This window comes from Chiloscyllium punctatum, chromosome 40 (assembly GCF_047496795.1).
Source record: "Chiloscyllium punctatum isolate Juve2018m chromosome 40, sChiPun1.3, whole genome shotgun sequence".
NCBI classification, from domain to species: Eukaryota; Metazoa; Chordata; class Chondrichthyes; order Orectolobiformes; family Hemiscylliidae; genus Chiloscyllium; species Chiloscyllium punctatum.
Window position 1 is genome coordinate 59,871,228 of NC_092778.1, and position 22,246 is coordinate 59,893,473.

Sequence of the window (22,246 nt, forward strand, 5' to 3'; positions counted from 1 at the left end):
CAAAGGTGCAAGATTGCTCCCTGCCCCTCCCCACTGCCCCCAGCACAGACTGATGGCTCCATTTTGTGCCCTGGGGTTCTGAGGAATTGCACAGCACCAAGAACATTCTGGAAACAGCGACACTGCTCTGAAGTTGCTTTTCCCGAGAGAATAAATAACGACTTTCTGATGAGATGTACACATTTCCAGGGTCCTGGGAAAACTCACAACCTTTAAAAAGTACTTGGATGAGCACTGAAGCTGTTATAATATTCCAGGCTTTGGGCCTAGTATGGTAAGGTGGGACTGATGTAGGTAGAGTCATAGAGATGTACAGCACAGAAACAGACCCTCAAGTCCAACTCGTCCATGCCAGTCAGACATCCTAATTAATCTAGACCCATTTGCCAGCACTTGGCCCCTATCCCTCTAAACCCTTCCTATTCATAAACCCATCCAGATACCTTTTAAATGTTGCAATTGTACTAGCCTCCACCATTTCCTCTGCCAGCTCACTCCATACACAAACACCACCCTCTGCGTGAAAAAGTTGCCCTTTAGGTTCCATTACATCTTGCCCCTCTCACCCTAAAACTATGCCCTCTAGTTCTGGACTTCCCACCCCAGTGAAAAGACCTTGTTGATTTGCCCTCTCCGTGTCCCTCATGATTTTATATTTTTGGTGGTACAGACAATGATGGTCCGGTGGGCTGTCTGATTCTATGATTCTTGACATAATTGAACCTACAGATCAAAGCATATGCTGGAAAAGAGATCGAAACCCCCACCAACTTTAGTGGGCAGCACGGTGGCACAGTGGTTAGCACTGCTGCCTCACAGCGCCAGAGAGCCGGGTTCAATTCCCGCTTCAGGTGAGTCTCTGTGTGGAGTTTACACATTCTCCTCGTGCCTGCGTGGGTTTCCTCCAGGTGTTCTAGTTTCCTCCCACAGTCCAAAAATGTGCAGGTTAGGTGAATTGGCTGTGCTAAATTGCCCGTAGTGTTAGGTGAAGGGATAAATGTAGGGAATGGGTCTGGGTGGGTGTGCTTCGACGGGTCGGTGTGGACTTGTTGGGCCGAAGGGCCTGTTTCCACACAGTAAGTAATCTGATCTAAACAATACTTATAGCTCCAGACTTTGACATGCTTACAAAAGCCCATGTTACCACAGCAACACAGACTCCCTGAGTGAACTGTAAGACAAATGTGATTATTTCCATATGCGACATGTTAACTAGGGTCAAGAGAGAAGAGCTAATCAGGACTGTGGGCAGCAGAACTGTCTGTGTGAAAGGCACAGAGTCTGGAGAGCAACATCTCTTAAACCACACTTGTTCTCCATATCATTAATTAGAGACAGCCAAATCTACCTTAAAAGAAGCTCTGACCAAAGTTTTAACTTGATATACTCATGGTGACTGAGCTAGTGCTTCCTGAAATTTTAAAACAATTCCATGAGGAGATTAGCTGAACGATTGTATGTCTAAGATGGACAGCATAAAGAAATGAACCTAGTGATTTAATTAAAATCTTGGTGACACAGACCTATTTTGACGCTCTTAAATCAGACAGTTACTCGCAGAACTGGAAGATGATTTGTGCAAACGTAAGCATTCTATTTTCAATGAAACCCCAACTCAGAGAGAACCAATCCCAGAACTGGGTGCCATCTCACTGGGCTCTGAGGGAAGTGGGCTCAGGTGAGGCCTGTGGTAGAATTGGGTGCAACATTCAGTGATGCCCATCTTGATGCCAAGATCATCCTGTTCGCTATTCTCGAGCGACGTGGCGAGATTTGTGCTGGACAGTGGAGGGTTGTTCCCAACTGATGCTTACCATTGCTTGTTAAACACCTTGGTAACAGCCTAACCTGGCACTGGTTGCGATCCGACCAAACTCACCACGCAAACTAACCGTCGGCAAATCTCAACATGGAAACTAAATCTCAACATGGAATCACAGAATCACTGCAGTGCCAAATGAGGCCATTCAGCACAAGGGTCTGCACTAGCCCTCCAAAGAACATCCCATCCAGACCCCACTCTATTACCCATGACCCCCATATTTGGTATGGGTAACCCACCTAACCTACCCACCCCTGGACACTATGGGGCAATTTAGCAAGGTAAATCCACCTAACCTGCACACCTTTGGACTGTGGGAGGAAACCAGAGACCCCAGAAGAAACCAACACAAACACAGGGAGGATGTGAGAGGATGGTGATAGTGAGATTGCAGCAAATGTCAGTCTCATTCGATACAGAGCAAGGGCTGGAGCAGACTGACATCATTATCAACTCAGAGAAGATTAAGGCCACCAATTAAAGGATAACTCAGGTCTCACTGCAAGATACTGTTTACAAAAAGCTAACATTATAATGTGTCTAATCAACAACTTTTAACAATGATACAATCACAGTCATTGGGTTTTTATTTCATTTTCCAGGATGTGGACATCATTAGAAGCTTGACCTTTCCCTATAACATCTCTTTACCCGTAAAAGTCACTCAAAAGTGTGAGAGCGATGCTAAAAGCCAAGGAACATTTCTGTAACAACAGTTAAGTGGTTCACCAGGACACACTGAGAGGGCAGGGGTGGGATGTACAATTCTAGAGAGCATCATATAAACATGATTGTAATCTATAGATAAAATAGTTTTCCGCAAAATGTAGCAAAGCTCACAAATGTGTAATTAACATTGAGAAAACACATTGGCAGGCAAAGCAATCTTGTCAGTCGATCTTCATCACTAATATTCTTTAAACTCCTCCTTTCGATATATGAAACGTTTTTACAAGATATCTTGATGTTAGACTTTGACTCTGAGATGGCCCTCGTTTTTCGCCAAGTGAAAAAGCATTTAGTCTAAATGGTTGCTAATAAGAGATGGTCTATTAAACTAAGGAGTCCTAATTTCTATCAACCAGTTAAACACTGGTACATTAACTGCTTACTTCTTTATGTTTCATGGCTTGTAATTCCACTTCCTCCAAAAGCCCCAGATAACAAATATATTTGTAAAAAGCTCATCGGATCCCTATCTCCCATTCCCACTTCACCTCAATGCCCAGATCCGGTTTCATTTTAACTTCAAGAAGATAACTAAGTATTGAACTCCATAAGCAAGAAAGTGCTATGTTGGGGATTGGACACAGCATGTTATTAAAGGGTTTAAATCTCGGATTCAAGCAACAATTGGAATTTTTTTCCCAAACTCATCTATTTGAAAAGTACTTTACCCTTTCAGTTGAGTGCATCACGCTGAACAAAGATATCATCGTGATGACTATTAACATTCAATTGAATTTTTCCAACACAATAACTATCACAATGAGACCTTTCTTGTAGGTACAAAGTATAGCAGTCATTGTCAAATAAAAGGAAGCCTTATCTAACTTCAGATTGTATTAAATAGATCAATTCTACCAGCAATGTCATGTCATGGGTTACAATAGACTTCTCAACCGCAAGACCGTCTATGTTAGCCAGGCAGTGAGGACTAATCTTGTCTCTAAAGGTAATTATGTACTGTAGAAAGAAACCATTGAGTATATGGAAATAAACTGCCTCTAACATATCTTTAAGGAGAGTCTTAAAGTAAACCTACCCGTACAGGTGGAGCATCATCAGTGCCTCCATAGTTTAAATTACTGATGAAGTGTCTGCTTTGAGCAACAATTAAGTGCTTTGTGAAGGAGGGCCAGTGACATTCGTCCCAGCACAACACTTTGAACCTCCCATTTCCTTACGCCATGTCCCGCAACAGAAAATATTCTTGTCTCTAACAATTTCAAATAAGCAATGCAGAAGATTCAAACATAAAGAGACCTGATCCTAATCGGACCAAACCATAGATATGAATGCTCTTATCAAACTCAACATGGAGCATTGACTACAGTCTCTCCCTTTTATTTAACTGGTGCCACTTTTCGTGCTGTCTGTACCAGTGATTGTCTCAATCATCACTAATTGACTTGGGAGTAAGGATATTTGAAACATTAACAAAATTAGGAATCAGCAACACTTACATTTTCAACAAAATCATTTCAACATGAAAAAGTGATGTGGAAATTTTCCCCTCCTCTATTTTTGCCTACTTCTTTATACTTTAAACAGCATTGTATTTGGCTTTGCGAGACAGTATAAAACAGTGGGTAGTGAAAACACAGCCTATTTTAGATTTCTCCCTACTGTCCTGAAAAGGATCCAAACCTCCAACTCACTATCACTCCCTCTCTCTGACGTTAATGCACAAAGTCAAAAACCCTCCCAAAGACTCTCCTTAAAACATCTTTTTTGTCATTATTGAACTTCCTTTGAATGAGAACAAACTAATATTTCTATCATACCATTTCACAACTTCAGGATGTTTCAAAAAATTTCACATTCAATTAACTCTGCTAGAAGTTTCAAATCACACGACACTAGATTATAGCTACCTGATGAAGGAGCAGCACTCCACAAGCTAGTGCTTCCAAATACACTTGTTGGACTATAACTTGGTGTTGTGTGATTTTTTTAACTTTGTCCACCCCGGTCCCACACCAGCTCCTCCACATCTGCTCGATGTAACAATCACGCCACACAAATGCCAGCTATGACCATCAACAATAAGAGACAATCTAACCCCTGCTCCCTGACACTCAATGATGTTACCATCACTGAATCCCCCACTATCAACATTCCAGGGATTACCATTGACCAGAAACTCGACTTGCATATAAACATAGTGGCTCCATGAAGAGGTCAGAGGCCAGGAATACTATGGCAAGTAACTCCTCTCCTATCTCCCCAAAGCCTGTCCATCATCTACAAGGCACAAGTCAGGCAAATGATGGATTACTCCACTCTTGCCTGGATGGGTGCAACTCCAACAAAATTCAAGAGGCTTCATTCCATCCAGGACAAAGCAGCCCACTTGATTGGTATCATATCCACAAGCATCCACTCTTCCCACCACTGAAGCTCAGTAGCAGCAGTGTGTACTATCTACAAGATGCACTGCAGAAACTCACCTTCCAAACCCATGACTACTTCCACCTGGAAGGAGAAGGGCCGCAGATACACTGGAACACCACCACCTGCGAGTTCCCTTTCAAGTCACTCATCATCCTGACTTGGAAATATATCACTGTGGCTTCACCATTGCTGGGTCAAAGTCCTGGAATTCCCTCCTTAAGGGCATTGTGAGTCAACTTACAGCACATGGACGGCAGTGATTCAAAAATGCAGCTCACCACCACCTTCTCAAGGGCAACGAGGGACGGGCAATAAATGTTGGCCCAGCCCACTCCCACTCCCACTCCCACTCCCACTCCCACTCCCACTCCCACTCACACTCCCACTCCCACTCCCACTCCCACTCCCACTCCCACTCCCACTCCCACTCACACTCACACTCACACTCACACTCCCACTCCCACTCCCACTCCCACTCCCACTCCCACTCCCACTCCCACAGCTGAATTTAAACGAAAACATCAGTTGCTGGTATCCAGGTGAACATTGAAGTCAAGTTTCTCAAACTAAGATCCTGTCAACAGGAAAAGAACATTTTGAGAGGGATATTGATAAGTTAATTATGTGGGCAAAATATTGGCAAATGGAGTGTAATGTGGGAAAATGTGTAGTCGCTCAATTTGAAAGGGAGATCAAAAGAACAGAATATTCTTTAACGAAGAAAGCTACAACACAAAGGGACCTGGGGAAACTTGTGCACGAAACACAGAAAGTTAGCACACAGGGACAGCAGGTAATCAGGAAGGGTCATGGAATGTGGGCCTTTATTTCAAGGGGGTTGGAGTAAATGAATAAGGAAGTCTACCTGCGACTGTACAAGGTGCTGGTGAGACCACATCTGGAGAAGGGTGAGCAGTTTTGATCCCCTTATTTACAAAAGGTTATCACGTCATTGGAGGCAGTTCAGAGAATATTCACTAAAATAATCCTCGGTATGGAGGGATTGTTTTATAAGCAAAGGCTAAACAGGTTGGGACCCTGCTCACTGGAATTTAGAAAAATGAGAGGTGATCTCATTGAAATATTGACAGAGTAAAAGCCAGGTCGATGTTTCCCCTCGTGGAAGAGTCCAGGACCAGAGGCATAATCCCAGAACAATTTAAGATTGAGATGAGGAGGAATTTCTTCTTGCAGAGGGTTATGAGTCTTTAGAACTCCTTGCCCCAGAGAGCTGTGGGGGCAGAGTCCTTCTGTATGTTTAAGACTGAGGTCGATAAATTCTTGATCAGTTGGGGAAATCGAAGGTGACAAGAAAAGAGTAGGAAGGTGGATGTGAGGGATTGTGGGTCAGCAATGATCCTGTTGAATGGTGGAGCAGGCTCAATGGGCTGAATGGCCTACTCCTGTTCCTATTTCTTACGGCATTATGGTTTGTGGTGACGTTAGGTAAATGGAGATTATTAACCAGGGTGTCATTAAACATCCTGCTCTTCTCTCAAGAGTATTGGAGGATGTTAATGAACTCTACCTTAACTGGAGCCTCAGTTTAAAATCTTCATCACAAGACAGCTCTTGCGTCAATGTAGGGTCTTTTCAGTACAGCACTGAAGCTGGAATACATGCCTCCTGAGGGTGTTGCAAACCTTTGACCATGGGGTCATGTACAGCACCAACAGTTGCTACAATCTCATTGACTCGAGGGGCTGAATGGCCTACTTCTGCTCCTATGCTGTACGGTGTCAAGTGTTTGTGTTCAAATCCAGTGTCACTCCTAACGTTTTTAATGTGCGTCCAAATCCGAAACAGGAACAGCGCCGTCCTTCAGATTCCCATTCGAGTGACACATGTCGTTGTGGCGTTACCATTGGAGAGTCATTGTCCCAAAATTTCCTGAAAAGCTGTCTAACTTGTGCTGGAATCTTTGCCTTGTTCAGATCTCCCCCATCGCAAACAAACACCAAAACTTGCCCGGAAAATTAAACAAGCGAAATGGAAAAACAGGGTCTTCTGCAAGTTATTATATGTTTCTAAACATCTAACCCATCTGCGTCAATGAGCATTTTAAACTCTTTACACACATTAAATGTGACCACTCACAGGGAACCTGTTGGAATTACAGACTCACTCATCAGCTGGACTCAATGTTCGGTGACTTTGTTTTGAACAATTATTTAGACTTGATACTAGTGGGACGCAGTTTGAAAGTGAGGTTCCTTGATTTAAGATGGAGATTCAGAAAATTTCTTTCAGAGAATTGGGCTACAGTAGAAGCCCCTTCCCCACACTGCAGTGGAGGTGGGGATCATTGAATAATTTTAAGGCAGAGGTAGATAGATTCCTGATTAACTAAGAAACCAATGATTGTTGGGAGTGGGTTGGAATGTGGGTTGTGAGGCCACATTTAGACCAGCCATGAGAGGAGCAGGCTTCAGGGCCAGAATGGCCTCCTGCTATCCTGAGTCATTCACTGGAATGGAATCAGGGGAGGGCCAGCGGGTGGCACTGTCCATTTTTCAGTTACAAGATTGGGATGGAATACGTCTACAACCCAAACATGCATTGGAAACGTGTTCACTATTGATATCTACAGCATGTACACAGACCCTTCAGTCCATGTGTCCATGTTGACCAGATATCCTAAATTAATCAAGTCCCACTTGCCAGTATTTGGCCCATATCCCTCTAAAGCCCTTCCTATTCATATAACCATCCAGATGCAGAATAGAATATTGAGTAGAAACAGGCCATTTGGCCCAGCAGGACCACACCATCCCTCCCACTCAGACCCATTCCCCTGCATTTCCCATGGCTAGCACACCTAATCTACACACGCCTGAACACTATGGGCAATTTCCTGTGGCCATCTCTAGCCTGTGGGAGGAAACCGGAGCACCCGGAGGAAACCCACAGGGAGAGTGTGCAAACTCCACACAGATCTTCACCTGAGGCTGGAATTGAACCCAGGTCCCTAGCACTGACAGGCAGCATTACTAACCACTGAGCCACCGTGCCACCCCAGTGTTGTAAATGTATCAGCCTATAACAGCACATTTCATACACACACCACTCTCTGCAAGAAAAAGTTGCCCTTCAGGTCCCTCTTACATCTTTCCCCTCTCACCCTAAACCAATGCCCTCTAGTTTTGGACTCCCCCACCCCGAGAATAAATCTTGTCTATTTACCCTATCCATGCCCCTCACGATTTTATGAACCTCTGTGAGGTTATCCCTCAGCCTCTGACACTCCAGGGATATAGCCCCAGCCTATTCAGCCTCTCCCTATAGCTTAAATCCTCCAACCCTGGCAACATCCCCGTAAATCTTTTCTGAACCCTTTCAAGTTTCACAACATTCTTCCGAAAGCAGTGATGCCAGAATTGAACGTAGTATTCTAAAAATAGCCTAACCAATGTACAGCTGCAATATGACCTCCCAACTCCTATATTCAATGCACTGGCCACCTATAAGGAAACTCAGCAATTGTGTACACTCATGAGGGTCACCTTGTAATAGGCTAATACCTGTTTAAAGTCCCTCTCTCCACTCAGCATTTCCAGTGCCTCCTGTAGCCGAACCAAGGGTCCTGCTTGAGGCTGCCCAATATCAAAAATAGGCCTTTCCTCTCTTTTAAATGTACCATGGAGAGCTGCAGATGGGCTGAATGGCCTCTGTTTAGCACCCCAATGATTCTGTGATACTATCACATGGCATTAATGAGGACACTGACCACTTAGGCACAATGTGCCCCTGTTTGCACTGAGATTGCCCCCAAAACACCACCAAGCTGTACTTTGGAGGCTCATAAGATGCCCATTGATCAGATAAATCCAGAAAATGTGTAACGGCCATTGACCTGACTGAGAATGGGACCTGTCCTGATGAACTTTGCATCGTTTTGATGCTGGTAATTACAATGCAGCATCACACACCATCATATCTGGGATTTGATATTATAAAGCAAACCATGACACGGTGGCTCAGTGGTTAGCACTGCTGCCTCACAGCACCAGGGTCCCAGCTTCAATTCCAGCCTCGGGCGACTGTTTGTGTAGAGTTTGCACGTTCTCCCCGTGTCTGCGTGGGTTTCCTCTCACGGTCCAAAGATGGGCAGGTCAGGTGAATTGGCCATGCTAAATTGCCCATAGTGTTAGGTGCATTAGTCAGAGGGAAATGGGGCTGGGTGGGTTTATCTTCGGAGGGTCGGTGTGGACTGGTTGGGCCGAAGGGCCTGTTCCCACACTGTAGGGAAGCTAATCTAAGCTAATCTAAAACCCTTCGATGTGCCATTTCAATGGCACAAATCTCCAGGTGGTTCAGAGTCAAAATTAGAGTAACCACCTGGACAGAAGTGGGTACTGCAGATGCTGAAGATTCGAGTGTTGCTGGACAGCAGGTCAGGCAGTATCTGAGCAGCAGGAAAATCGACATTTCAGGCAAAAGTCCTTCATCAGGAATCAGCATTGAGCTGCTGTGTTTTTCCAGCACCACTCTAATCTTGACTCTAATCTCCAGCACCTGCAGTACCCACTTCTGTCCTGGTGGTTGAGAACCTAACCCCACTGTGAGTGACCATAAGGACATCCACCATCTCAGAAGGACTTTCTAAACCTGTTAGGGAGTGGACAGTAAAGACAACTCACATCCCAAGGACAAGTCCAAAAATATCAGCTGAGTTTTACATTGTCACGTGTTGTCATTGGAATGGGGTACCAAAAACATGAGGTTCACCATTACCCCATGCCCATTGTATGTTGCACTAGAGACTAAAAGGGCTGCCGATCATATCCTTAGGTATCATGTTTAGTTCAGAGTGATAACTAATGGGTTCAAGCCCCCATTCCTGAAATTGGGCCACATAATCTGGGCTGGCATGTCAGACAGGACTTTACTTTCGGAGGAGCTGCCTTTCAGGTGAAAGGTTAAACCTAGGTCCTGCCTAATGTAGCAGAGGCTGGGGAACAGCAGGGGAATTCTTCCTGTTGGAAGCAGTTCCAGTTCACTCAGGAAGTCCCAGCATTGTTCCGTTTTTACATGGACAGTGTGGTGTGGAGCCACGGCCAACATTGGGAGGGACTCCGATTTCTGCCCACCACGTAGCTGACCAGGAATCTCTCCCACTCTTACTGACTTCTGTTGTTGTGGGTCACAAGTCAATGCGTTTGGTCATGTTGTGAATGCACCTTCCTGGAGTGGGGGTCAAACTGAGAGCTTCTAGCTCAGAGGCAAGGATGCTACCCTTTGTCCCACAAGGCCTCCCTAACATTCTTTAATCACTCATCATTTAATCACTCAATTGCCATCACATTATAACAGATTAGCGGGTCATTGTTGCATTGTTGTATGTTGCAACCTCACACTGCGGTTCCAGCAGATTGGAAATTAGTGAATGTAACGTTGTTGGGTAGGAGCTGGGGGTGATTGGTTAACTCAGTTAGCTAGTTAGCTGGTTTATCATGCAGTGTGATACAATAGCATAGGCTCAATTCCCCCATTAGCTGAGCTGATGGGGCTTTTGTCCGAAACGTCGATTTCGAAGCTCCTTGGATGCTGCCTGAACTGCTGTGCTCTTCCAGCACCACTAATCCAGAATCTGGTTTCCAGCATCTGCAGTTATTGTGTTTACCTCCCCCATTAGCTGAGGTTACCATGAAGGACTCTCCTTCTTGACCTCACTTCTCATCTGAGGCATGGTGACCCCCAAGTCAGGCCGCTACCATAGTCATACAGCACAGAAACAGACCTTTCAATCTAAACATTTCAAGCTGAATGTAATCTCAAACTAAACTATTCTCACCTGCCCGCTCCATATCCCTCCAAAATCTTACCTATTCTTGTACCTATCCAAGTGGCTTTTAAACGATGCAATTGCATCCAGATCCACCATTTGCTCAGGAAGTTCATTCCACAGGTGAACCACCCTCTGTGTAAAACATTTGCTCCTCATGCCTTTCTTAAATCTCTCTCCTTAAAAATGTGCCCCCTCATCTTGAAATCCTCCATCCTAGGAAAAAGACAACTACCATTAACTCTATCTGTACCCCTCATTATTTTATAAACCTCTATAAGGTCACCTATCAACCTCCTACACTCCAGTGAAAAAAATCCCAGCCTTTCTTTATAACTTAAACCTTCCATACCCGGCAACATCCTGGGAAATCTCTTCTGAACCCTCTCCAGCTTAATAATATCCTTCCTATAACTGGACGATCAGAACTGGACAGAGTATTCCAGAACAGGCTTCACCAATGTCCTGTAACAGTCATCTCCCTCTCTCTAATGAGCACCTTTCCCTTTGTTCATTCAGGAAAGGAGGGAGTGAGAACTCCATGCTAGTTATCTTGTCATCAATCATGGAGAACGTTGGAGTATGTTATTGAGGAAGACTTACCATACAACTTTATAAAAGAAATTACAGTGCTATCTCACAAAGCCAAGGTGATTTTACGAAAGGTAATTGTGGCTGTCGAATTGATTCACATTTTTTGAGCTGGTGATTGGTCAATAGATAAAGAGGAGCTGGTTTTGGAATTTCAAAAGGTGTCATTCATAAACTCTCACGTTGTTGGGTTCGGGTTAGGATTAGGAATAGGATTCAGGAGGGGATTAGGAATAGGGTTCAGGTTGGGATTAGGAATGGGGTTCGGGTTAGGATTAGGAAAAAGGTGCAGGTTGGGATTAGGAGTAGGGTTCAAATTGGGATTAGGAATAGGGTTCGGGTTGGGATTAGGAATAGGGTTCGGGTTAGGATTATGAATAAGGTTCGAGTTGGGGTTAGGAATGGGGTTCGGGTTGAGATTAGGAATAAGGTTCAGGTTGGGATTAGGAATGGGATTCGGGTTGGGATTAGGAATAAGGTTCGGGTTGGGATTAGGAATGGGGTTCGGGTTGGGATTAGGAATAGGGTTCAGGTTGGGATTAGGAATGGGGTTCGGGTTAGGATTAGGAATAAGGTTCGGGTTGGGATTAGGAATGGGGTTCGGGTTGAGATTAGGAATAAGGTTCGGGTTGGGATTAGGAATAGGGTTCGGGTTGAGATTAGGAATAAGGTTCGGGTTGGGATTAGGAATGGGGTTCGGGTTGGGATTAGGAATAGGGTTCAGGTTGGGATTAGGAATGGGGTTTGGGTTGAGATTAGGAATAAGGTTCGGGTTGGGATTAGGAATAGGGTTCGGGTTGAGATTAGGAATAAGGTTCGGGTTGGGATTAGGAATGGGGTTCGGGTTGGGATTAGGAATAGGGTTCAGGTTGGGATTAGGAATGGGGTTCGGGTTAGGATTAGGAATAAGGTTCGGGTTGGGATTAGGAATGGGGTTTGGGTTGAGATTAGGAATAAGGTTCGGGTTGGGATTAGGAATGGGGTTCGGGTTGGGATTAGGAATAGGGTTCGGGTTGGGATTAGGAATAAGGTTCGGGTTGGGATTAGGAATAAGGTTCGGGTTGGGATTAGGAATGGGGTTCAGGTTGGGATTAGGAATAAGGTTCGGGTTGGGATTAGGAATGGGGTTTGGGTTGAGATTAGGAATAAGGTTCGGGTTGGGATTAGGAATGGGGTTCGGGTTGGGATTAGGAATAGGGTTCAGGTTGGGATTAGGAATGGGGTTCGGGTTGGGATTAGGAATAGGGTTCGGGTTGGGATTAGGAATAAGGTTCGGGTTGGGATTAGGAATGGGGTTCGGGTTGGGATTAGGAATAAGGTTCGGGTTGGGATTAGGAATGGGGTTCGGGTTGGGATTAGGAATAGGGTTCAGGTTGGGATTAGGAATGGGGTTCGGGTTGGGATTAGGAATGGGGTTCGGGTTGGGATTAGGAATAGGGTTCGGGTTGGGATTAGGAATGGGGTTCGGGTTGGGATTAGGAATAGGGTTCGGGTTGGGATTAGGAATAAGGTTCGGGTTGGGATGGGTAAAGGATTGGCTCATAGACAGGAAAAGCTGACTGAGAGCAAACTAGTTGTTCCTGAGGACAAGTTACTACTTAACGTTACGTCAGTTTTTTTGTTGATGCTGGAGGTTTGGAGAGAGGTTTGTAACACCTCATGAGGGTTGGTGGAACAACAGCAGAATACTGCAGATGCTGGAAATCTTAACTAAAAGCAGAAAATGCTGGAGAGACTTTGTAGATCTGGCAGAATCTGTGAAGCAAGAAGCAGAGTTAACATTTCAACTTCTGGCTTGAGTCACATTGGACTTAACCCATGAACACTTTATTAATAGGAATTCTTGGGGGACCTCAGCTAAAAAGAATGAGTGAGACAGTACCTTAATTAATTGGAACCCTTCCAGGATACAGTGGGAAAATCCTTAGGAACAACATGTTTGGTCCCAGTAAGCTGCTTTCATTAATTTGTACACCAGGAATTCTGAGAGGGCATCAGCTAATAAGTATGATTGTGGTGCTACCTTAATTCATTGGAGTCTTCAGGAGACACCATGAGAAAGGGGGTGTTTCTTGGTGCACGTGGGTGCTGTCACTGGTGCCCTTGAGTTTGCAGGAAGAATGGGGTAAGGACATGAGGTTAAGGTGACTAGTACCAATTGTGACAGAAGAGGAGGGGTTTGGGAGGAGGAGCTGGCATTCTGACCACTCTTCTGGGTACAGGGAAAGCATCCTCCTCCAACCTCCATCATCAGGGCTGCTGGTGCTAAGATTAAGAACCTGTAACACCTTCTCACTTGAGTCCTCCTGAAACACGAGCCAGCACCAGTTCCGTGCGAGTAATTATAAGAAGCCCACATTCACCACTCAGTGGGACTTCAATCTATTCAGTGCTAGAGGGTTAAACAGGAAGGCGGCTGTGTGGCATCTCCAAGTACATTCAATTGATGATCATCAATAATAAAACTACAAGCTGAAATCAGACCTTTAAACACGTGTGTCTTAATAACACAGCACCCAAATAAAACTTGCGCTAACCTTACTAGAGGTTTACAAAATTATGAGGGGCATAGATAGGCTAAATAGGCAAAGTCTTTTCCCTGGGGTGGGGGAGTCCAGAACTAGAGGGCATAGGTTTAGGGTGAGAGGGGAATGATATAAAAGAGACCTAACGGGCAACTTTTTCACGCAGAGGGTGGTGTGTGTATGGAATGAGCTGCCAGAGGAAGTGGTGGAGGCTGGTACAATTGCAACATTTAAGAGGCATTTGGATGGGTATATGAATAGGAAGGGTTTGGAGGGATATGGGCTGGGTGCTGGCAGGTGGGACTAGATTGGGTTGGGATATCTGGTCGGCATGGACAGGTTGGACCGAAGGGTCTGTTTCCATGCTGTACATCTGTATGACTCTATGACTTACACTGCAATAACTCTTAAAATTTACTGACTAGGAATTACCTCTTTAATACTTGCATCCCAGCCCTCGATTGCAAAACTAGCTGAAATCTGCTGGTGTTTGAATGGAGATATCTCTTGTTGCTTTTTGTGGGTATTAGTTTCCCGTCACTTGCACTAATAAAGCCCCCTGACATTTCCAATTCTACTTTCAAAGCATCAAAAACTGCTGCCTCAAGTTAAACAGAAGGTCTATGTTTCAAAGATTATTGTTTAATTTTGATCAGGAACGCCAGAATAAGAAAAAAAAAGAGCAAATAGATATTTTCTAATCAACCTGTTCCAATACATTATGACACACCATCAGAGCAGGTGGGTCTTGAACCTGGGTCTCCTGGCCCCGAGATAGGGACACTACCACTGCACCACAAGGATAGCAAGCATGCTGGAAATACTCATTGAGCTCATCCACAGTTAAAATTGCAGAAACCTTCAGCAGTATTAAACTATCACATGACTGTAAGGTCAGAATTGAAGACTTTTCTGTGCACTGATTTGAAATGATCGCTGAAAAAATAGGCAAGGGGCAATGATTCAAGTTCCTGTCGGTTACCTGCTGATGATCACAGCTCCCTTGTAGAGGACTGAGAAGGTTGGCATCTTGTTCAGACTCCTCTTCCTGTGCCAACCGCATTCATGACTCTCCTCATGTACACACAGCTCTCAGAGGAAGGGTTCAGGCTGGGGGAGGGACCAAAACACACACAGCTAAAGCTTTAGAACAGCCAGACCACGTGACAGTTCTTATAGATGTTAATTCCTCTAGATATTAGCACAGTTCGTCCACATCATCACTATCTTCACAAATAGATTAAGCCTATGAAAGAAGCATAGCCAACTGTTTGTGAGGTACAGCGCTGCTGTGATATAAAGCCTTCAAAAGAAGGAAAGGTGAAGGGATTCTGGCACTAAAATCCTGTTGACGCTGTCAAAATAAAAGGCAGAGTCTGAAATAGAATCCATCCATCTCGAATCAGGGTGTCTCTATTGCTTCCAGCTAGCGCAAGATTCCGAGTGCAGGCTACCCTTCTGTAGCTCGCTGCAGACACACATCAGGCTGACACACAAAGCAGGTTTAATTCTGAGCTGTATCTCTGGCAACTATCCAGCCCTCGCTTCTCAATGTTCCTTGCAGTGGCCAGTCACAATGTCATTCTGCAGCTTGGTCCTACTCTTCAAAGTTGGAAGTTGAGGCCATTATTTTGGAACATCTTATAAAATTCCGTGTTTGGCTACACTCTTTCTGAGAGGTCGTTGCTTTTGTTCTCCAGATTATTGTCTGGATGATTTATTTAACTCCGTCGTAGGGTGTCTGTATTCAGCATTAATTGCTCATTAGCCCTTGAGAAGATGTTGGAGAGCTGCCTTCTTGAACCAGCTGCAGTCATAGAGAGACGTACAACACAGAAACAGACCCTTCGGTCCAACTCGTCCATGCTGACCAGATATCTCAATCTAATCTAGTCCCATTTGCCAGCATTTGGCCCATATCCCCCTAAACCCTTCCTTTCATATACCCATCCGGATGCCTTTTAAATGCTGTAATTGTACCAGCCTCCACCACTTCCTCTGGCAGCTCATTCCATACACACACCACCCTCTGGGTGAAAAAGTTGCCCCTCAGGTCTCTTTTATATCATTCCCCTCTCACCCTAAACCTATGCCCTAAAGTTCTGGGCTCCCCTACCCCAGGGAAAAGACTTTATCTATTTATCCTATCCATGCCCTTCATGATTTTATCAACCTCTATTAGGTCACCCCTCAGCTTCACGGAAAACAGTCCCAGCCTCTCCAACTCTCCAACCCTGGCAACATCCTTGTAAATCTTTTCTGAACTCTTTCAAGTTTCACAATATCCTTCCTATAGGAGGTAGGCCAGAATTGAATGCAATATTCCAAAGCGGCCTAACCAATACATGTGATATGGATAGACCCAAAGAACCAGAACTAGAGGGCATAGGTTGAGGGGGAGAGGGGAAAGATATAAAATAGACCTGAGGGGCATCTTTTTCACACAGAGGGTGGTACGTGTATGGAATGAGCTGCCAGAGGAAGTGGTGGAGGCTGGTACAATTACAACATTTAAAAGATATCTGGATGGTTACATGAAAGGGGGGATATGGGCCAAATGCTGTTTAGAGACGGATTTCCAGACTTTTCACCCAGTGACAGTGAAGGGGTGGTGATTATAGTTCACAAGTTGGGATGGTGGATGGCCTGGAGGGGGAAATTGCAGTGGGATGACACTCCAAGTGCAATCATTTTTTGGAGAGTTGGAGCTGTCATATATTAAGAGATTTGATGCGAATGCATTAAGGGAATGGTGAAGCATTCGATGATGAATGCAAATGAAACCTGAGTTGATTTAACACCCGTGTTTCAATGATGTAAGTGTGACAAGCTACATCCTGCAACCCAAAGGGAATGAAACAGTTCCGCTCAACGTGAAAGCTGTGATAATGCCTGGTCTTTGCCACAGATCAGTCATTTCAGTCGCAGTGCTGGTAACTTCGAGTAACAAAACAGAAAATCTCATAACAATCGTGTGAAAGAATTTTGCCATTCGTAGCTTGACATTTTGTGGATTCCAACTTTGGTTCATCATTTGAAAAAAAAAGCTATGCCTCACCATTGAGATGTTTTGCAAAGCTTCCATTATGTTGCATTTACTCCAGTTCAAAAGGGAGACCTCTTATGTTGGAATCGAGGAAAAATCTTGCATTCGTGTGGCGCCTGCACAATCTTAGGACATCGTGCGATGTTTCACAGGAGCAGAAGCAGGCCATTCAGCCCCTCAAGCAAGCTCCGCATTCTATAAGGTGGTGGCTGATCTCTTTGCGTTTCCAATTCCATGTCCCATCTGCTGCCAGATAGCTTTTGGTTCCCCTGCCTAACCTATCCATCTCAGCCTTCAAAGTAATTAATGACCCAGCATCTTCTGAGGCAGAGGGTTCCAAACTTACTCAACTCTCTGAGGGAGAAAGATTTCCCCCATCTCTGCCCTAAAAGGGCGAAACTCCCCACACATTCTTAAACAGCGCCCCCTAGTTCTGGACTCATGTTAAAGTCAATGTAACATCTCCAAATCTTCATTTGTAATGGCAGAAGACAGAGTATGGGGAATTCCGTCAAGTATATCTCCCATTATAGATAGACAAGAAAACGGAACATTAGCAGTGATGTCTCCTTATATGTTGAATAATTTGTTTTCAATATTAAGCCATCCTTTAGAAGTTTGATTATGAGGAAATCTTTCCATATGCCTTTTAGAATCAAGTAGGGTCGTTTAATGTGAACATTATTGCTGATAAGTTCTGTAAGGCTGCCCTGACCCTTTGGCTGTCGTTGCTAATGTTTAGGCAATTAAATAGAAAACAAGAGATCACATGGAATACAGGGAGAACTCGCCGTCTGGATACAGAACTGGCTCAAAGGTAGAAGACAGAGGGTGGTGGTGAAGGGTTGGAGGCTTGTTACCAGTGGTGTGCCACAAGGATCAGTGCTGGATCCACTGCTTTTCATCATTTATATAAATGATTTGATGGGAGTATAAGAGGTATAGTTAGTAAGTTTGCAGATGACACCAAAATTGGAGGTGTAGTGGACAATGAAGAAGGTTACCTCAGATTAAAACAGGATCTGGACCAGATGGGCCGATGGGCTGAGGAGTGGCAGATGGAGTTTAATTTAGATAAACGTGAGGAGCTGCATTTTGGAAAGGCAAATCAGAGCAGCACTTCTACACTTAATGATAAGATCCTGGGGAGTTTTGCTGAACAAAGAGACCTTGGAGTGCAGGTTCATAGCTCCTTGAAAGTGGAATTGCAGGGAGATAGGATAGTGAAGAAGGTGTTTGGTATGATTTCCTTTATTGGTCAGAATATTGAGTACAGGAGTTGGGAGGTCATGTTGCGGCTGTACAAGACATTGGTTAGGCCGCTGTTGGAACATTGCGTGCAATTCTAGTCTTCTTCCTATCAGAAGGATGTTGTGAAACTTAAAAAGGTTCAGAAAAGATTTACAAGGATGTTGCCAGGTTTGGAGGGTTTGAGCTATAGGGAGAGGCTGAATAGGATGGGGCTGTTTTCCCTGGAGCGTTGGAGGCTGAGCGATGACCTTATAGACATTTATAAAATCACGTGAGGCCTGGATAGAGTGAATAGCCAAGGTCTTTTCCCAGGGTAGGAGGTTAGGGGGCATAGCCTTAAGGTGAGAGGGAAAAGATTTTAATGGGACCTAAGGGGTAACGTTTTCACACAGAGGGTGGTGCGTGTATGGAATGAGCTGCCAGAGGAAGTGGTGGCGGCTGGTACAATTGCAACTATAGGCAATGCAGTGGCTCAGTGGCCTCACAGCACCAGGGACCCGGGTTTGATTCCACACTCGGGTGACTGCCTGTGTGCAGTTTGCACATTCTCCCCGTGTCTGTGCGGGTTTTCTCCGGGCGTTCCAGTTTCCTCACACAGTCCAAAGATGTGTAAGTTAAGTGGATTGGCTACGGGAAATTACCCATAGTGTTCACAGATGTGTAGGTGAGGTACGATGGCTGTGGGAAATTCAGGAAAGGGTAGGGGGATGGCTCTGAGTGGGATGCTCTTTGGAGGGTCGGTATAGACTCATTGGGCCAAATGGTCTGTTTTCACACTGTCGGGATTCTATTCCATTCTAATACTCATTCCATTCTGGATGAGTACACAAAGAGGGTTAGAGGGATATGGCCCAAATGCTGGCAATTAAAACTAGGTTAATTTAGGATATCTGGTCGGCATGGACAAGTTGGGCTGTTTCTTTATAACTCTGCTGTCTATTTCGATAACTCTATAACAATCATCCAGAATTACTCTGTACTGGAACTACCAAAAGATATGTAGCACCAGTGCTGGAGGTTTTTGAAATTTTGGAAAAACTCCAACATTCTAAAAATATCTGGACCACACCAGAACCGTGGAACCTGGAGTTTTAAAAAAAAATTATTTGTGGAACATGGGCAGATGTGAACGTTTCTGGCTGGGCTAACGTTTATTCCCTGTCCCTAGCAGCCCTTGAGAAGGTGGGGGTGAGCTGCCATCTTGAATCACTGCAGTCCACTGCTGTAGGTTAGACCCACAATGCCCTTAGGGAAGGAATTCCAGGATTTTGACACTGAAGGATCGGTGATCTATTTCCAATTCAGGATAGTAGTGGTTGGAGGAGAACTTGCAGGATGGTGGTCTTCCCAGTGAGATGGTCAGGAGGCAGAGAGCACTTCAAAGTGATCCCTGCGTAGGATGACTATTGAACCTCAGCCTGCTTGGTTATCTCAAAGCTCTGTGTTCCCTCAGAGGCCAATGGCGTTGATGTTGGTCCATTGTAGCCTTGGCTTTCTTACTGATCTGCAAAGACTAAGAGAGGGTGCCAACTAGGAATGTGCACAAGACGATCATCTCTTTAAGTGGACAGAGGAAACAACTAATGCTTCAGACAATGCATCACATCCTGAAGACTGATGTGATGGGAGACTCATACAAGAGAGGGATGTTGCTGTCCCAATTTCCAGAGATGAAGAAGTTCCACAATGAAGAACCCTAGAATGGGCTCATTGTCTAATGACGACAAGCTCAGTTTCTATCTGCTGGGGGTTATAAGGGGAAGATGCAGCTTGACTGAAACAGACAAGAGGTGATGTGGGTGGCTCTGTGGTTAGCATTGCTGCCTCACAGCGCCAGGGACCCAGGTTCAATTCCAAAGGAGGTTAGAAGGGGAAGAAGCAGCTTGCCTGAAACAGATAAGATTCCCAAGAGGTCTTGACAGAGTGGCTGTGAAGAGGATGTTTTCTCTTGTGGGAAAATCTAGAAGGAGGGTCACTGATTAAGAATAAATGATTGCCCTTTTAAGACAGAGAATCTTTCCCACAAATGGGTTGTAAGAGGAACTCTGCTGTAGTTTAGGCAGAAGAAACAGAGTCTTTGAATATCTTTGGATTTTTCAGGTTCAGCAAATGAGTTGAAAGGTTATCGGGATTAGGTGGGAAGGTGGATTTGAGTTTACAATCGAATCAACCATGATCGAATTACATGGCAGAATAAGCTCAACAAACCAAAAGGTGCACTCCTGCTCCATGTTCTTATGCATTTGATGTTGGGACTGCTCATGGCCAATGCAAATGTTGTGTGTTCTTTCCTTGCTTTGGTGATGCATCCTTGGGTAACATTGCTCATGTCTGAACCGGTCTCAGTTCATATAATGTTGAAACTTTTGTCCTTTCCTTTTTTCATCTCCAGACCTGATTATTCCAATGGAATCTAATAGAATGGCAGCATGGTGGCTCAGTGATTAGCCACTGCTGCCTCACAGCACCAGGGACCCCGGGTTCGATTCCAGACTCTGGAGTTTACACATTCTTCCCGCGTCTGCGTGGGTTTCCTCCAGGTGCTCCAGTTTCCTCCCACAATCCAGTGATGCGAAGGATAGGTGGATTGGCCATGCTGAAATGCAGAGTTATATAGATAGGATAAAGGAGTGGGTCTGGGTGGGATGCTCTCTGAAGGGTCAATGTGGACTCGATGGGCTGAATGGCCTGTTTCCACACTGTGGGGATTCTATGAGTCTGGCCATCGCCCAGGAACAGGTTCTACCTTCATGGACATTTTGTCTGAACTCGCTTCCACCTTCTGTGCCCCCATTACCCCTGTGTTTTACAATCTACATTGGATTCTGGTTAAACAATGCCTCAATATTAAGTAGTTTTTTGGTAGTGCACAACCGGAACATTGCTAAGAGACTGGTCAATACTTTTCATCTGACACTCATCACTCAAACGCAGGGAAAACAACTTTGGAAAGGAACCAATGGTTTGTACAGTATGAGAAGAGAGTTCTGATTGGGTTGGTGTGGAGATGCAGCAGGAACTGCTGGCTGTCCAACCCAGTTAAATTCAAACCAGGAAACCTACTCTGATTAGTTGGGATGTTGCTATGGAGAAGGCTGTGGCTGTGTCCATTGCCCCTTTCCTCTTTGATAAAAGGTGTAGGTGCAGACATATTCCCGTCAAAATCCATGGTTTGACAATCGACAATAGACAATAGGCGCAGGAGTAGGCCATTCTGCCCTTTGAGCCTGCACCACCATACAATATGATCATGGCTGATCATCCTTAATCAGTATCCTGTTCCTGCCTTATCGCCATAACCCTTGATTCCACAATCCTTGAGAGCTCTATCCAACTCTTTCTTAAATGAATCCAGAGACTGGGCCTCCACTGCCCTCTGGGGCAGAGCATTCCACACAGCCACCACTCTCTGGGTGAAGAAGTTTCTCCTCATCTCTGTCCTAAATGGTTTTGTTTTGACATTCACATGTGTGTCATTGTGCGCATGCGTGTGTTAGAGAGATTGTGTGTGTGTGTTTGTCTGTACGTGTGTGTGCACATCTGTGTCTGTGCGTGTGTGAAATTGTGTGTATGTGTGTCTGTGTGTGGGGTGGGCTGGGTGTGTGTGGGGGGCTATGCATCTGTCTTCTGTACGTGTGTGTGTGTATAGGTGGGTGTGTGTGTCTGTGTATCTGTCTGTATGCGTGTATGTGTCTGTGCGTGTGTCTGCATGTGTGTGAGAATGTGCATGCATGCGTCTGTGTTTGTGGGTGTCTGTCTATGTTTGTGTGTAAGTCTGTGTTTGTGTCTCTGTGTGTGTCACTCTGTGTGTGTGTCTGTCTGTCTTTGTATGTGTGTCTGTGTGTGTGTCTGTGTGTCTGTGTGTCACTGTGTGTGCCTGTGTTGCTCTATGTGTGCGTGTCTGTCTGTCTTTGTATGTGTTTCTTTGTGTGTGTGTGTGTGTGTGTGTCACTGTGTGTGCGTCTGTGTTGCTCTGTGTGTGTGTGTGTCGCTGTGTGTCTGTGTCTCTGTGTCTGTGTGTGTGTGTGTCTATCTGTCAGTCTTTGTATGTGTGTCTGTGTGTGTGAGTGTGAGTGTGTCTCTGTGTATGTGTGTGTCTCTCTCTCTCT

At 44.9% G+C, this 22,246-nt stretch overlaps 1 protein-coding gene across 1 annotated transcript in view; it reads right to left on the bottom strand.

Annotated features, from left to right (window-relative positions):
* LOC140464659 (syntaxin-binding protein 4) overlaps positions 1-15,311 on the bottom strand; it is a 115,768-nt gene extending 100,457 nt beyond the window's left edge. The window contains exon 1 of the mRNA XM_072560021.1: positions 14,823-15,311. Coding sequence (XP_072416122.1) covers positions 14,823-14,869 — 47 coding nt within the window. The 5' untranslated portion in view covers positions 14,870-15,311. The remainder of the gene's footprint in view (positions 1-14,822) is intronic.
* Positions 15,312-22,246: the final 6,935 nt, after the last annotated feature.